Source organism: Sorex araneus, chromosome X, assembly GCF_027595985.1.
Source record: "Sorex araneus isolate mSorAra2 chromosome X, mSorAra2.pri, whole genome shotgun sequence".
NCBI classification, from domain to species: Eukaryota; Metazoa; Chordata; class Mammalia; order Eulipotyphla; family Soricidae; genus Sorex; species Sorex araneus.
In genome coordinates, this window is record NC_073313.1 from 316,037,514 (window position 1) to 316,055,014 (window position 17,501).

A 17,501-nucleotide genomic window follows, 5' to 3' on the forward strand; every position below is an offset into this window, starting at 1 on the left:
AGGAAAAAAATTAAAAATTCCAGGGCTGCTATAAGGATATCCATGGCATTTTTCAAAGAAATAGACAAAACACTTCTGAAATTCATATGGAACAAGAAACCCCCACAAACAGCTAAAGCAATCCTGGGAAAATGATGGGAGGCATCACTTTCCCCAACTTCAAACTATACTACAAAGCATTAGTAATTAAAACAGCATGATATTGGAATAGAGACCACTAGAATAGAATTGAATACACTGACACAAACCCTCAAATATATGATCACTCAATCTTTGACAAAGGAGCAAGGAACGCCTCTTCAACAAGTGGTATTGGGACACCTCTGGACAACTACATTCAAAAAATAAACTCAGACCTCTGTCTAACGCCAGGCACAAAGGTCAAATGAAAATGAGTAAAGACCTCAACATCAGACCTGAATCTATAAGGTACATGGAGGAAAACATAGGCAGAACCCTCCATGACACTGAAGCTAAAGGCATCTTTTTTTTTAAACACCAAGTCCTTTTTTTATTTTATTTTTTTCCTTTATAATTTTTTCTTCTATTGAATCACCATGTGGAAAGTTACAAAGCTTTCAGGTTTAAGTCTCAGTCATACAATGCTCGAACACCCATCCCTTCACCAGTGCACATATTCCACCACCAAGAATCACAGTATACCTCTCCCCTCCCCCCACCTACCCAGCCCCCAACCCCGCCTGTGTAACTGATAAATTTCACTTTACTTTCACTTTAATTTGATTACATTCAATATTTTCTTTAAAAAGTCACTACTATTGTTTGAAGTTTCTCCCACTGACCAAGCAAGTGGAAGCAAAGATAAACAAATGAGACTACATTAAACTAAGAAGCTTCTATACCTAAAAAGAAATGGTGAACAAGATACAGAGACAGCCCACAAATGAGAAAAAGTATTTATCCATACCCATCAGATAAGGAGTTAATATCCAAGATATGTAAGACACTGGTAGAAAGTTTTAAGGAAAAAAACTCCAACTCTATTAAAAAATGGTGGGTGGGGAGGAAATGAATAGAAACATCCTCAAAGAAGAAATACAAATAGCCAAAAGGCACATGAAAAAATGCTCTACATCATTAATCATCAGGGAAATGCAAATCAAAACAACAATGAGATATCATCTTACACCACAGAGACTGGCACACAACAAAAAGAACAAGAACAACCAGTGCTGGCATGGATGTGGGGAGAAAGGGACTTTCATTTATTGTTGGTGGGAATGCTGAATGGTCCAGCTTTTTTGGGAAAAAATATAAGCATTTCTCAAAAAGCTAGAAATTGAGTTTCCTCTTGACCCAGCAATACTACTTTTGAGAATACACCTCCAGGGTGCAAAAACACACAGGAGAAATGACATCTGCACACATATGTTCAGTGCAGAATTGTTCACAGTAGCCAGAATCTGAAAACAACCTGAGTGCCCGAGAACATTCAACTGGTTAAAAAAAACTATGGTTCATCTACACAATGGAATACTATAAAGCTGTCAGAAAAAAAATGAAGTCATGCAATTCGCTTATAAATGGATGGACCTGGAGAGCATCATGCTAAGTATAGTAAGTCAGAAGAAGGATAGAGATATAATGACTGCACTCATTTGTGGGATATTAAAATAAAAACAGCATAGTATGAGACTAAACACCCAAGGACAGTAGAAACAAGGGCCAGGACAAATAGTCCACAGTTGGAAGCCTGCTTCAGAGCTGGGGGGAGGGGAGTTGGGATAGATAAGGAACCATTATGACAATGATGGTTGGAAGGGATTGCTCCACGTGGGAGACGTGTGCTGAAAGTGGGTAAAGGACCAAACATGATGGTTTCTGAAAAAAATTGCCTGCCATAGAGGCAGGCTGGCAGGGGAGGGGTGCAGGGAGGAAAGTGGACAGGGGGGAAAGAGGTGATATTGGTGGTGGGAAATATACCCTGGTGGAGGAATGGGTGTTAGAACATTGTATGACTGAGACTCGATTATGAAAGCTTTGTAACTGTATCTCACAGTGATTCAACTTAATAAAAAAATTAATTACAAATTTTTTTAAATTCCAGGCTGGAGAGATACTACAGCAGGTAAGGCACTGCCTTGCATGTGGTTAACTCAGGGTTTGATCTCAGGCACCCCAAGTGGTATCCTGAACCCCACCAGGAGTGATCCCTGAATGATCCCTGAGTGCAAAGCCAGGAGTAGCACCTGAGCATGGGTGGGTGTGGACCCGAAACTGGGAGGAAAAAATCCAAATGAACGAATATAGCAGCAGACAACCATATGACTCAATCTTAGCAGTAATATATAAAGAAGTAAATCATGAATGATTCTGATATGGTTTTTATAAAAATTAGGGCCAATGAAAGTAGTTGATCCAAAGCAGAAAACTGTGAAACATGAGACTACATGAAAACAAAGAGCTGTACAAAAAGCAAAGTGATGGCAAACACAGGACAGACTCAAGTGACTGAAGCAGGAGCCAGGGGCTCTGGCTGAGATATGTACCACTCACAAACATCAGTGTTTTCTCATTTCTCATTTATTCTTGGCTTTCTCATTGTTTCCTTCCACTCAGAACTCTCGGTTCAGGGAAAATTTGGGAGGAATTTGGGGCCTGTGCCTCTCACCTTGACACCTGTGGCCATGTCTGCTGTAGAAATCACTTCTCCTATGACAAGGCTTCGACTGACAAAATTCTTTGTTTTCTCCACCTGAAAACAGGACAGACACAATGTCAAAGTTTCCTGAAGGTTCTCTAAGCTTTCAAATCAACATTTCATATAAAAATCAATGTTCCTTTACTCATAAAAACATCAACACATTTTTAAATTAAGAAATAATTCCACCATCTTGGCTATGTAAAAGTTCTCATGAGAAAAACAAAGGAATAAAAAGGAAAAAAGAAAGCAAAGAAAGATTAAAAGAAAGAAAGGAAGGAAGGAAGGAAGGAAGGAAGGAAGGAAGGAAGGAAGGAAGGAAGGAAGGAAGGAAGGAAGGAAGGAAGGAAGGAAGGAAGGAAGGAAGGAAGGAAGGGAGGGAGAGAGGAAGGAAGAAGAAGAAGAAGAAGAAGAAGAAGAAGAAGAAGAAGAAGAAAGAAAGAAAGAAAGAAAGAAAGAAAGAAAGAAAGAAAGAAAGAAAGAAAGAAAGAAAGAAAGAAAGAAAGAAAGAAAGAAAGAAAGGAAAAGAACTGCCTCTACTCAGAGGCCACTCACCTCCCAGACTCCCCTTCCAAAGGCCCATCGTGGCTTTGACCCTCTTTGGCCCTCTTGGCTCCCCAAGGCTCCCAGACTTTTCCCCTGTACAGGGGCACACCCTGATTCTACCCAGTGATGTCACGTGCAGAGCTGCAAGGTGTCTATGCTGCTCCCAAGATCCCAGGAATCGTGATGCAAAGACAATCTTGAGGTGAGGACAGAGGGCCAACAGGTTCAGGGAAATTTTGGGCACAGGAAAAGCAATATTCTTCACTTTCCCTTCTACCCATATGCCCTCTCCTGGTCTTGATTTTTCAACAGTGCAAGCTCTGATCCCTTCCTTGTTCATTTCTCACTGGCTGTACCCCATACACTCACATCCAAAGCTTTGAGAGTACCTCTTCTTCACCCATGAGGAATGGGAGGCCAAGAATACACAGCTCTTGGTTTTTACCCCTTTTCTGGTTCTAGGCACCGTGATGATGTATGGGCTTGGGAGGGGGACATCATGCGTGTCCCTGGCTATAGGACATGCACAGTGTAAGCTGGGATGCATGTAGAGGTCACGCTCTTTAGTTGTGTGGCTTGAGCACATTCTGATTGTGATGCTCAGTGAGGGTAACTGTGGTATTCAGACAGGCTGACCAGCAGGTGCTCTTCCTGGTCATGGTGCCCACACATCAGGGGCAAGCCCCTTTAGTCCAGACCAGAAACTGCTTGCAGAGCCAGAGATTATGGATAGCAGAGCAACCAGGACTGCCAAGTCAATCCGGGGGTCACCAAGCATTGAATACCAGTGTTTGAAATTCTATCCCTATGCTTGCAATGTAGACACACTAAATCCTCTGTGCCCTACTTTTTCTTTGGGAGGTGGGAGATGTTGGACCAGACCCGGCAGTGCTCAGGAATCACTCCTTGTAGTGCTCCGGGGACCTTATGTGGTGCTGGGGATAAAACCCACGTCAGCCACATGCAAGGCAAGAGTCTTTGCTGCTGTACTATCTCTCCAGTCTGCCCAACTAGCACTTTTTTTAAATTCAGGAATCAAGTTGCCTTAGAAGGTTGTGTGGCTTCAGTGTATACACAGCCATAATCCATTGTGGGAAATAATTCTAGTCTTCTCTAGCCACCAGCCTCCTTGGAGCTAGCCAATAGAACTTGAGCTGTTTCCCATTGATGTGTATGTACATGCCATGTAGTAGTGTAAACTTTTGTGTGTGCATGCTCTCTGCATGTGAAAATCACCCCAAAAGCAGGACAACAAATGATCTCAGTTTCCACATGGGCTTCCTCTCTCCCAACACTCCCCTCCTGTAGGTTTTTACAATACTTTCTCTCAAACATTATTAATTTTATTGAATAGCAGACTGTCAAGACTTATGAGTCTTACTATGGCTCCAACCCAATGCATCTTGTATTGGTTATTTCCCAAAATATCTCCAGGCTTGAGTCGGAACCATTGCGTGGCTCTGGCCTCAGTTCACTCTGGTGAGTTAGTTACCATTAAATAATGAAAAACAACTGTAGCGCAAATGTGTGGACTCTTTTCAGAGCTCCCATGTGTCCTCTGTCCCCTGTCTGAGAAACTCAGTCCAAGGACGGACTCCATGCAAAAGACGGAAAAATATGCTCAGCAAGGGTTAGTGATTGGTCCAACCAGGGTCACCAACCATGGCAGAGAAATGACCAGAGACCAGATCTTCTGATTCCTCACATGAACTTTGGTTGTACCCTCACTGCCCCCTCACTGTTAAGGTGGACAAAGGGGGGCTGGAGTAATAGCACAGCGGGTAGGGCATTTGCCTTGCATGCGGCCAACCCAGGTTTGATTCCCAGCATCCCATATGGTACCATGAGCACTGCCAGGGGTAATTTCCTGAGTGCAGAGCCAGGAGTAACCCCTGTGCATTGCTGGGTGTGACCCAAAAAGAAAAAAAACAGGTGGACAAAGGTCTGTACTCCAGAAGACCCATCCTCCAGCACTGGCTCATAACTAGTTAGCAAGACCAGCCTCGTCTCTAAGAAGCACTGGACATGAATGCACCTTAGTGTCCTGGTGAGTTCCTAAAAGTCATCCACCCAGCATCTTCACAGCCAGACCTTCCTCACCTTGACCCTTCTGCTCTGCCCTAACTACACCTAAGCCAGCAGGAGCAAGTGAAGCCTTCCTAATCTCCAGCTGCTCATCATTTTCTTCTGATTTTACTCTATAATGCCAATGCAGAGTGTAATTGTCATTAATATTATCCAGCCATGGTCATTTTTACTTAGTTTGAAATAACCATTGTCTTTGATGAAGAATCAACCCTCCATTTTGCCCTCTTGGAGCATAAAAATTGTTTCTGACAATTATCTTCTTCCCCCAGTCTCTGCACCAGACTGTGATCTTTTCTACTGTGTCCTCTGGAGAATGCCAATAGGAGTTAATCTCCTGACGTTGACTGAAGCACTCCTTAGAATCAGTGCATCTCAGGAAGTCAAACAAAAGTCCCAAAACTGAGACTAAAATTAATTTGATTGACAACCTTGCCAGCACATATTTTTAATCATTTCTCCACACATAAGTTCTTTGTCTTCAATTTTCCCCATTCTTCTTTCCTTTCTGATTGACTAGTTGTTCCTAGCTGAGAACTCCAAAATTAACAAGGGTTCCATCTCACCCAATTCGATATTAACTGGCTGTCTACATTGATAATGGTTCATCATTACCATGTTCTTCTGCACACATTTTTTTGCAGTATTTCAACTGTATCGCTAACTTGCTTTGTTTATGCTTGAAATATTCAAGCCAGATTCAATCCCAAAACCAGTATGTTACTTTGTAGTAAGTTAAATAATAATGATTCAATAAGTATTATGAATAATATATTCAGGCTTTTATTTGGTCATACATTTCTTTCCTTTGGTTTTTGGGTCACAAAAGTGTTCAGGGATCCACTTTTCCCTCCAGCAGCATGGTGGCCGCCACCGTCTCAGAGCCTATTGGACAGCCAGGTATGAGATTGCAGTGATGACTCACGGGGCCTTATGAGATGGGAGATGGAACCGGCCCCTCTCCCCGCCCTGACGAGGCCCTGAGTCGCCACCCACAGATGGCTCCTCTGGCTCCTGAACGGCCATAATCCCAGAGACACACAAACCAATCTCGGAACCCAGAGTCTTTTGGCAGAAATCCCTCCGGACTTATTACTAAAATATCAGAAATCCAAAATTGCGCCACTGCTTCACTGCCGCATGACATCATATGCTCTTCATAACCAGCAGTAGAAAACAAATTATCTAATGATGCCTTTTCGGCAGGTCTGATTGTTGGGGAAAATTCCAAATAATAATGGTGGGTCTTTTGTCGAAATATTGAATGTGATCAAAGTGGAGAGAGAGTAAAGTGGAAATCATCTGCCACACAGGCAGGGGGAGGGGTAGGATGGGGGTTACACCGGGGTTCTTGCACTGTCACTGTCTGTCATCCCATTGCTCGGCAATTTGCTTGAGCGGACACCAGTAACGTCTCCATTGTGAGACTTGTTGTTACTTTTTTTGGCATATCGAATATGCCACGGGGAGCTTGCCAGGCTCTGCCATGCATGTGGGATACTCTTGGTAACTTCCCAGGCTCTCCGAGAGGGACAGAAGAATCGAACCCACGTCAGTGGCAAACGCCCTACCTGCTGTGCTATCACTCTAGTCCTCTGGGACTTGGGTTCTTGGTGGTGGAAAATGTGCACTGGTGAAAAGATGGGTGTTTGATCATTGTATGACCGAGATTTAAACTGGAAAGCTTTGTATCTGTTCTCACGGTGATTCAATAAAAAAATAAATAAAGTGTTCAGGGATTACTGCGGACTCTGTCAGAGATCACTTCTGGCAGTGCTTGGAAGACGATCAAACGGGGACCAGTGGTGCACAAGGCAAGTGTTCTCTGTACTCTCTCGTATGTTGTACTCTCCCTCTCTCCAGCCCCCTTTGTTTAATCCTAAATTACTTTCTATACTATTGACATGTCTTGGTAAATCCAGCCTCAAACAAAAGGAAGGCAGTCCTCCCTTAGATCCCTCCCACTCTTCTGCAGCAGACTTTTGTGAAACAATATCTTATTTCAAATCACACTCTGCAAAAATATTTATTTGGCGTCTCATCATCCCAGAGCCTTGAAAAGGCAGATATACTAAAATTAACCAGAAGAGCAATGAAGAGGACTCTGTGGCTAAAAGTACTTTTGACCAGTAAGCATATGGGGGAGAGTTCAAATCACCTTTGTGTCTAGTGTGAAATAGAGATCAAGGTCAATGAATTTTTTCCATGTTTTTATCTGGTTTTTTCACACCATTTATTGAAAAGTCTTTTTCTTTTCACACTTAATTGCTTTGGCAACATGCTTGTATGCATGGGTTTATTTTAAAACTCCCGCTTCTAGCCCATTAATCTACTTGTATACTCCTAATGCATTTATGCAAATGCATTTTATTGAGTAGCTTTACTCTAATCCTAATTTCAATGCATCTCAAAGTATGCCAATTGCTTCAAATTTGTCCTTTATCCAAATTGCATTAATTATTCACAGTCTTTGATAGGTCCATGTACATTTTCTTTACTGACCTATAGATTTGATCAAGAGTTTAAAAATAAGCATCATATGATGCGCTCCCTCTTTCCCCCACACCCAAAGCATGGTGAAAACCTTCCACTGACTCTAGTTACCTTTGCAAGAAAACCCAAACTTCTCACTAAGGCCTTCATGTCAAATCCTTGTTCTCTACTGATTCCAAAAGAACAGGCGCATGGCTTGCTGCCTGAGCAGTGTTTAGAGAATTCTGTAGCAGAGGCTATAGACAGCCATTGTGCTTCAGCTCTCCATTGAAGCCTTGACTCTTGCATGGAAGTGCAGGAATGATGAAAGGTACAGGGAAGATGAAAGCTGACTTTCCCGTGATTCTGTCTACTGACATTTTTCTCTTCACAAAACCATGCTTATAGTATCCTGGCAGTTTTGGATTTTCTGAATTCTTGCATGAAATTGAATGCTTTTTTTTTCTTGGCAATTCATACTTCCTACCAAATTCCTAGCTGCTTTGACATATTTTTCCCTGAGTATTAGTATGAGCACATAATATCAATATTGATAAAATGTAATATTGACAGCACTAACTTGACACATGAGCTTTTATAAACATCAAATCCACTATTCTACACACTTCTTAATAGAAAATAGTGGTTGGTTTTGTATCTTACAATTTTGCTGAATTTTCTAGTTCTCATGGGTGTGTTCATAGACTTTCATACTCTTTTAAGTATCTTCATAAAAAGGCCAAGCCATCTGTGAGGAGAGATAAGTTTGGCTCTCATCCAATTTGTCATGCTTGATTATTATTGTTATTATTTTTAGTTCGGGGGCCCCACCTGGTTCTGTGCTGAGGAATCACTCCTGGCAGTACTCAAGAGACCAGATGGAATTCTGGGTGGAATTCAGACGAAGAAGCCTGCTGTATATGACTGACTTCTCCAGCTCTATCAGGCTTCATTCTTTGCCACAGCAACAATCACTACCTGACATTCTGTAAATTTACTTATTAGTCTGTGGTCTAACTCCCCCTAGACCAAAAATGAAGTTTCAGAAAGGTAGGTATGCTCTACCTTCTTTGTTCACTGCCTCTCGAACAACGCCTGGCTCAGAATCAATATCCAATAAATAATTGGAAAATGACCAAATCCCTTCACCTGGTACACAGAAGGAATTTAACAAAAGCACAATGGCTACGATATAGCAAATAACAATCATTATTATTTTTAACATAATATTTCATGGAAAGGCAGCAATTAAGCCTTAAAATGACACGTTTTCATCATACAGAATGGTTCGCAGGACCATCAATAAAGAACACCAGCACCTCAGTGGCACTGTAGTCCCTGGGCAGGGTCCAACTCACTCAAGCCAGCCCTGCAGCCATCACAGATGACAACTAGGTTTAAGTGCCAATCTACACAGAGAAACTTCTGTAAACAGCCACTCTACCCTGTCAGTGCAGCTCGGATCCTCAAGGCAGCTTATAGGACAAGGCTGGCCTGGTCTGAGGACTGGCCAAGTGGCCAGTGTCCAAGTCCAAGGAGCTGGAGCTGGGACCGGGATGCCTGCCAAAGGCAGCATACAAGACTAAGAGCCAGGGTCAGCCTGTCACAGCCCACTAGGAAAAACCTGGGTTCCAGTACAAACAGAAGCCAGAGGGCCAGGGGCAAAGCCAAGGCCAAGGTGTAGGAGCCAGGAGCTCGTAGTAAATTAGTCAGGAATAAGTGCTGGGATGGTGGACTGGGTGATGAAGAGAAGAAGCAATCAGGACTGGCATTGGGTTTTGAGGGCAACAGGGCAGGACTGAGTAGGATGGTCTGGCATTGACCAGCAGTGGAGTAGACTTTCTCAGCCTTTTGGTCCAGCCTCTGCCCAGCCTCTTTTCTGCAGCACACCATTGCTTCCCAGGAAGGCTGCCCCTTTGCTGAGGACTTCATTAGAAAAGCAACACTCCCATTCTCAAGGGTCTTCCAAGGTGTGACCATAGAGGGATGGAGAGACAGTACACAGGTTGGGGCAGTTGCCTTGCTCGCAACTACCCAGGTTCAGTCCCCAGCACGTCAGAGTACTCCAGGCACTGCAGGGAGAAAATCATTCCCAAGCACAGAGCCAGAAATAGGCATTGACACTGGCGGAGAGATGGGTAAATAATCACTGTATGAGTGAAATGCAAACACAAAAGTTCATAAGTTTGTAACTGTACACCACAGTGATTCTCTAATAAAAATTTTTTTAAAAAAACAAGTGGGCATTGAGTACTGCCAAATGTGGCCCTCAAATCTAAAACCAAAAGTAAGCTGGCCTTAGAAACATTACATTTTATGGGGGCTGGAGTGATAGCACAGCGGGTAGGGCGTTTGCCTTGCACGCGGTCGACCCAGGTTCGATTCCCAGCATCCCATATGGTCCCCCAGCACTGCCAGGAGTAATTCCTGAGTGCATAGCCAGGAGTAACCCCTGTGCACAGCTGGGTGTGACCCAAAAAGCCAAAAAAAAAAGAAACATTACATTTTATATCTAATCATCTACCAGGAATTCCTCTAAATGCGCAATTAAAAATCATTCTAAGCTGAGACTACCTAATATTCTTATTGAAACAATACTTACTAAAGCCATCAAGCTTCTGCCAGTTCCTCAAGCTTATCTGATACTGGGCTCCCTGAGAAAATAAAGCATGATTTGCATCAGCAGTTCTCAAAATTCATAGTCTCTGGACTGCTATACACTCTTTAAAACAATCATGAATTCTGAATTCCAAAGGACCTTAGTGTATGTGAGTTATATCTATCCATTTATCATACTAGTAATTAGAATGGAGAACTTATAAAATATTTATCATTTAAAAATAATAAACTCACTACATGCTAAAATTATTAATCTTATGAAAAATCACCTTAATTTCCAAAACAAAAGTTAGTGAAAATAAAAGGCTTTTTAATATGTATTCTGCAAATTGTTTGGGAAACTGACTCAATAAGAGACAACTGGGACTGGAAATATAACACAGAGGTTAAGGCATTTGCTTTGCATGTGGCCAACCCTGGTTTAATCCATCATCATATGATTCCCTAAGCAACACAAGGGGTCACCTCTAAGCATAGAGCCAGGAATAAGCCCCAAGCACCAGCCATGTATGTGTCCCCCAGCCCCCAGACCCCCAGTGACAAAGCTAGTTAAGAGACAACTGAGGGGCTAGAGTGATAGCACAGCGGGTAGGATATTTGCCTTGCACGCGGCCGACCCAGACTCAATTCCTAGCATCCCATATGGTCCCCCGAGCACCATCAGGAGTAATTCCTGAGTGCAAAACCAGGAGTAACCCCTGAGCATCGCTGAGGGTGACCCAAAACAAAAAAAGAGAGAGAGAGACAGCTGAGCACTCATGGCTGCTTTTCTGCACTGTTTGTGGTACTCTATTGTTCTGGTCCAAGGGTAAGGTGACAATCTGGTGTCAAGGTCATAAGGGCGGGACAACAACTCTATTCAGGTAGAACTGGAAAGAGTCCTAGGGAGTGCAAGGACCCTCAGATCTTCCTGTGAGACGGAAGATTCTAGCCAGTTTCCTGCCCAAGTGGACAGTGGGCAGGAGACTGAACAGAAATCAAGACGAGAGTAGGTGGTTAGGACAAACACCCAAAGAGCCACCCCCCATGCTCCTACCCCAGGGTCAGGAACGGAAATGCCAGGGTGGTGCCCATGTATGAGTTTGTCTCCAGTGCTCCAGGGTACTCGGGGATCTGCAAGGCACTGCAGTTCTCAGGTGGATCCACCTGAATCACCGGGAATACTGAGATGCTGAGCACGCTAGCCTGAGCTACAGCCTAGTCAGCAGAAACTCCGCAAGCCCCCACCCCCAGGAGACCCAAATGGGCCGCCTGAGGGGCAAGGCCACAAGATTTAAATCAGAAAGAAAACCCAAGGTTTGAATCTCTACTACACTCACCATCTCTACAACTCACTGGTCGGGAACCTGCCCACGGGCCTATCACTCAGCTCCAGCTTACACACCTACAAACGAGGCGAGTTGGAATGTTGAGAGCTGGGACAGGTATGAAACAGGCACGCGGTACGTTTGTGCTGAGCCAGGCCATCTCCTTCAGCGCACTGCTGGGGACAAAGGTCTCTGAGAAGCTGCCAGGTCTGTAGGACACGCCCCTCAAGGAAGGGGCCTCATCCCAGCTCTTTTTCAACAAGGGACAAAAGCTGGGCCTCTGTTTCCTTATCTGGAAATATAGGAAGTCAGCAGGAAGCAAGAAACTCCAGTTTGGAGGAGAAGCTCCAGCGTGAGGGGCCCGGCTGTGGTGTCACTGGAAATAGGCGGGGCAGAGCTAACACAGGTGCAATAATGGTGTCCCCACCATATATGTGTGTGTGGAACATATGAGTGTGTATGTCAGTGTGTGTGTCAGTGTATGTCTGAGTGGGTGAATGTGAGCATGTGAGAGTGTACTTATGAGTATGCGAATGTAGGCATGTGTATGTGTGAGAGCAGCAGCGGTTTCTGGGAGGGTGTGTATATGAACGTGAGCATCAGTGTATATGTAAGTGCATGAATGTATGAGTTCATGTGTGAGGGTGTGTGGGAGTGTGAGAGTGGATGAATGTATGAGTGTATGTGAGTGTGAGTGTGTATATGAATGCATCAGTGTGAGTGTGCATGTGGGTGTATGAATGTCAGCCTATGAGTGTGTGTGAGTTTTAGTGTGTGTATGTATCTGAAAACATATATGTGTGTGAGCATGTGTGTGAATGTGAGTGTATGAGAGAGTGTTGGCATGTATATGTGTATGTGAATGTATGAGTGTGTGTACGTGAGCATGTGTGTGTGTCTGTGTACAACTGTAGTCAAATTCAGAGATCCTTTTCCTTTTGAAAATTATTGGAACATCTCAAATCTGTTACAGATGGCAGAGGGGAAAACACTGAGTGGAAATATTTTAATGGCTTGTTCTTGGCATGTGGAGTGTCCATGGTGATCCAGAATAAAGGTGGCTCACCCTGGTTCGTCCTTGAAAGCTTTATCATTGCCATGTCACAACACATTCTGCCTCGAAGTGCCTCAGACCCGTCACAAAAGTGAATGGTAACACGAAACAGGGACATGGGGAGGGAGGGTTGCCTGGAACATTCTCCCAATAAGCAGAATAGCCATGACTCAGTATTTTTATCCTGAGGCCAGTGAATCATGTAACATTTCTTCTAGAGTTACTGGTCATAGACCGCTGCTGCAGCTGTTTACCCAGTGGCTTTGGAACTGCCCACAGATGTGAGCCTCCGGACCCATCTGTCCCATCTCTTTGGGGTTCACTGCATGAAACACCCAAGCAGCTGAAATAGCCCGAGGGATAAACCAAGGGGCCATCCTGGGCCAAGCTGGGGCCTAGGGGAGGCATGAGCACCCAGGGTAGAGCTGCCAGACTGTCCCAGCAGGGACCACAGCCCCAAGGTCATCAGGTCAGGTGCAGTGTGATTATAGAAGCTAATCTTTTCGGTGAGCTGGGCTGTGAGCACTTAGCAAACCCTGTGCAGGTGCATGGATCTGAATCTAGGTCCAGAGTTAAGTCCCAGACACACTGATGGAGGGCACAGGAGGCTGCCTGGACTCAGGGTCCACCTTCCCAGCTGCCTCAGGCTCTGGGCCTCGGAAGCCCAGAATCTGCTGGGAGTTGAGAAGCTCACGTGTTTGTGGTACTTTCTTTCTGGATCAGCGAAGTCTCAGTTCTCAGTACACATTCCCTGGAAAGGCAATTCACAAGCTTGTTCAACGCCCTTGGCCACAGGGTTTGGAATGCAATGATTTTTCAGACTGGCCCACTTGCCACTCTCTCAGGTGGCAGTTCTCCCTTGAAGCCTCTTTATCCAAGCGTGACCAGGTCCCCTGTCCTCAGGAGGTAGCATCAGAGCCTCTACAGAGACAGAGCCTAGAATACTGTCCTGCTGGGGTAATTTGGTTATTATAATATCGAATAGAATCTCCTGTCCCTGCGACAGTCTGTCTTCACTAGGGCCCCCTCAGAGAGGGGCGGGTTGAATTTCTCTCCCTGCCCCAAGCAGAGCCCCAGCAGTCAAAACCCTCCAGAACCCAACCACAGCCATGCACCAGGCCACTCTCTACACACTCAGACAAGCCTCATGTGTGAAGGAACCGACAGAGGAATCCAGGTATGCTGAGACCCATTGCTGAGATCTCCAAGCCTGCTCAGATTGGGACTCAACCTCCTCCACCCAGATCCCCCGTTTTCCAGTAGCTTGGCAGCCACACCCACAAACTGCCCCCGGGGTCATGTAATCTTATCAACAGCCAACATCCAGAGACTATAAAACAAAGCTCCCAGAAGAGAGCGATGCAGAATCTCACACAGCAGAGCCTGGCAAGCTATCCGTGGTGTGTTCAATATGTCAAAAACAGTAACAATAATGGGACTCATTCCCCGACCCTGAACGCAACAGGGACAAACAGAGATGTTACTGGCACCCACTCAAGCAAATCGATGATCAACAGGATGACAGTGATGCATTGATAATATGTGTATATATACAAATATTCATACATAAATACATACATATGTATGTTTCCTTCCAAAATAATGAAAACTTCTGATGCATTAATGATTTAAATAAATGTGATTATTGCTTACAAAAAAAAGATACTGAGTTGTTCTTGCCCCATCTCTGCTCTACAAAAAAAACCCAGCTCACCTGAATGGGAAAGACCCTGAACCATGGTAGTCCGACTATCCTTCCATAGACCCCCTGTACCACAGCATCTTCTAAGCATCTGCTGTGTCCAGCTCAGGCCCTTCCTACCCTTGTGAGCCTCAGAATGAGGCTTGGGGGATTTCCAGATGATCTAGTCAGGGTAAAAGAAACTATGAAGCTGATTGAAGGAAATGGAAGTAGATGTAAACTGGGCTAAGAGATCATCATCATCATCATCATCATCATCATCCCGTTGATCGTGGAATTTCTCAAGCAGTCTCAGTAATGTCTCCATTCGTGCCAGCCCTGAGATTTTAGAAGCCTCTCTAATCCTTCCCAATGGTGCTGCATTGGAGGCTCTTTCAGGGTCAGGGGGATGAGACCCAGCATTGTTACTGGTTTTGGCATATGAATACACCATGGGGAGCTTGCGAGGCTCTTCCATGTGGGCAGGGAACTCTCAGTAGCTTGCCAGGCTCTCCCAGAGGGAGAACTAGGCCATAAGATGTCTCGTGGCCTCGAAGCTGCCATGCGTTCTGGGAGCTTGGTTTTAAAGTCTCTGGTGGGATTACAGGACACCAGGGGCAGTCCCTGGGTGTGACCTCCTAGCTATTGGAAGATGGGGAATCTGGGTGGAAGAGGCCCAGTCCCATCCAAGCAGTCTTGGAGGTCTCAGCCCCGGGTCCCACACACCTGGGTTCCTCTGCCAGTACCTTCATGTGTGAGGCTCGTCCAAATGTGTGGAGAGGGGCCTTGAGCATGGCTGTGGCTAGGCTCCAGAGGTCTCTGGCCGCGGAAGCTCTGCTCGGGGCGGGGAGGGAAACTGGAGCCCACCCCCTTCGAGGGGCCCTGGGGAAGACAGCCAGGCGTGGGGGCAAGAGACTCTCTTGGCTAAACTGAGCTAAGTGATCTAGCTCCTAGTTTCTGCCTCTCAAAGGAATCCTCAAATACCATGTTCTTTCTTTGCTCCTTTTTTTGCAGAAAGCTAAGCTGACTACAATAATGGAGCTGAATTCCAAATGACAATATTTCAGACCATCAAGACTCATAAATTCTGGGCAGGTGTAACATGCTTTAAGGTTCTGTAAAGTGAGATGTTTACATTTCTCCCATGCTTGAATTTTATGCCTAAAATTATATATATATTGTGAACGATTGCTTCCTTCCCCTGATTTCCTATTCCTGGGCCTGTGCACTTCAGAGAAGAGTCTGCATACTCACACTCACACACACACAAACTCACACTCACAAGCATCACATCAAGAAAATGAACACTGAAACTCACCTGTTCCTGAACTGCACGCTTTAGCAGGGGCAAACCCATGGTAAACGTCGTTCTCTGAAATGTCAAAGCTCTCATTTCATCCAGACTTAGATCATACCTGTGACAAAAAAGATGGCAGATAAGCCATTAAGTCATCAAATTGCTAGGGTCTGAGCTGAACCTTTGAGATGCTTTGCCTGAGGGTGTGACAAAACCCACATCTTTGCTGCATTTCACTGTACTCTTGATCCACACTGTGAACCCAAGTAGGCCACTGCAGAGTATAAGAGAAACTACATGACACTATATGATATGATACTATATGATACAGTAAAATGGAATATCATAAGAAAATATATGCACAAGACCATCCTCTCCTCTGAAACTTCTAAAGACATCCCCATGTTTGAATCCAGAGCAGCAAATCGGTTGCTAGTGGAGAAGAGAGTCACCTTAGCGGGGTGGAGACTGACTGCAGTGGCCAGGAGACTGTCCTTTATTGTCCTTCAGGGGACCCCCCCCCTTTAGGGAGCTGAGTTTCCAAGCAGCCTCCCACTCCATTCCCTTGGAAAGCACTGGGGTTCAGCCTATGCCCCTTTTCCCCAGTTGGGGCTGCTGCTAATAGAAAGGGGTCAAGAGCAAGGCAAGCTTCCTGGCCATGAAAGTTTCTTTGACATTCAGGTACCAGTAGACTTAGGACTGGAGTGGTAGAGCACATGTCTAGCATGTGTGAGGTGCAGAGCTGGATCCCTGGCACTGTATGTCCCCCATAAGCACTACCAGGATATCTCTGGTAACTCTCAAGTACAAGCACCCCCAGGCCCAAACATCACTAGGAATGACCACAGGTTCCATGAGCAACCCTCGGGCTGGCACCTACTAAAAAGACATATTGGGGGCCGGAGAGATAGTATAATGGTTAGGGCATTTGCCCTGCACACAGCCAACCTGGGTAAATCCTTGTCACCCTTGGGAATGATCCCTGAGCATCACCAGGAGTTATCCCTGAGTACAGAACCAAAACTAAATGTCAGACACTTCCAGGTGTAACCCCAAAACCAAAAAAGAAACATACTGACAGACGAGAGGTGCCGTGGCTATGGGGGTGCTTCCCTTCCTCTCCTGCTCCTCTGGCATTCTCCTGGTAATATGCCCCAGCCAGCCGATGAACAGGCCCAGGCTAGCTCCCTGGGGGTACCGCAAGGAATACAGAGGAGGGCTCACAGTGTCTGTTAAAATCATTCCTAACATGTCAAAGATCCCAGTCAGGATCATATGAGCTACCTGGACACCCTATTGCTCACCAGATTTGTGAGCAAAGCCAGCAAAGATCAGGCCTCTCCACCACCCATGGACACTTTATCAATAATAACCAACCATTTTTTGCAGTCACTAGGTTTTGCATCATAACTAATTGATCCAACATGACTGCATGCCCAGAAGCCCCCAAGAATAAACAATAGGAGTTGGCAGGATCTGCAATGAATAGGAAAAATAAATCAAGAGTTTTCATCAGATACACAAATCATCAGAAAACATATGAAAGAAAATATCCCTTTGCATGCCAATAAAGCCAATAAAAGCAAATAAAAGTATGATCAAAACACTTGCAAATGGAGATAACTTCCACTGACAATATTAAAACACCCCTGAAGGACACTCGAGAACAGTTGGACAAAGAGAAATATGGGACATATTTTAAGTAGGAAATAATATCATAAATCAATTCTGAGTTAATAGGATTTTAATAGGATTTGAATCATTAATTCAACTGTCAG

At 44.7% G+C, this 17,501-nt stretch overlaps 1 protein-coding gene across 1 annotated transcript in view; it reads right to left on the reverse strand.

Moving 5' to 3' along the window:
- The window catches only part of ACOXL (acyl-CoA oxidase like), a 355,676-nt gene that overhangs the window by 310,026 nt on the left and 28,149 nt on the right, over positions 1 to 17,501 (reverse strand). The window contains exons 2-3 of the mRNA XM_055123333.1: positions 15,745 to 15,841; positions 2,633 to 2,716 (exon numbers count right to left, since the gene is read on the reverse strand). Coding sequence (XP_054979308.1) covers positions 2,633 to 2,716; positions 15,745 to 15,841 — 181 coding nt within the window. The remainder of the gene's footprint in view (positions 1 to 2,632; positions 2,717 to 15,744; positions 15,842 to 17,501) is intronic.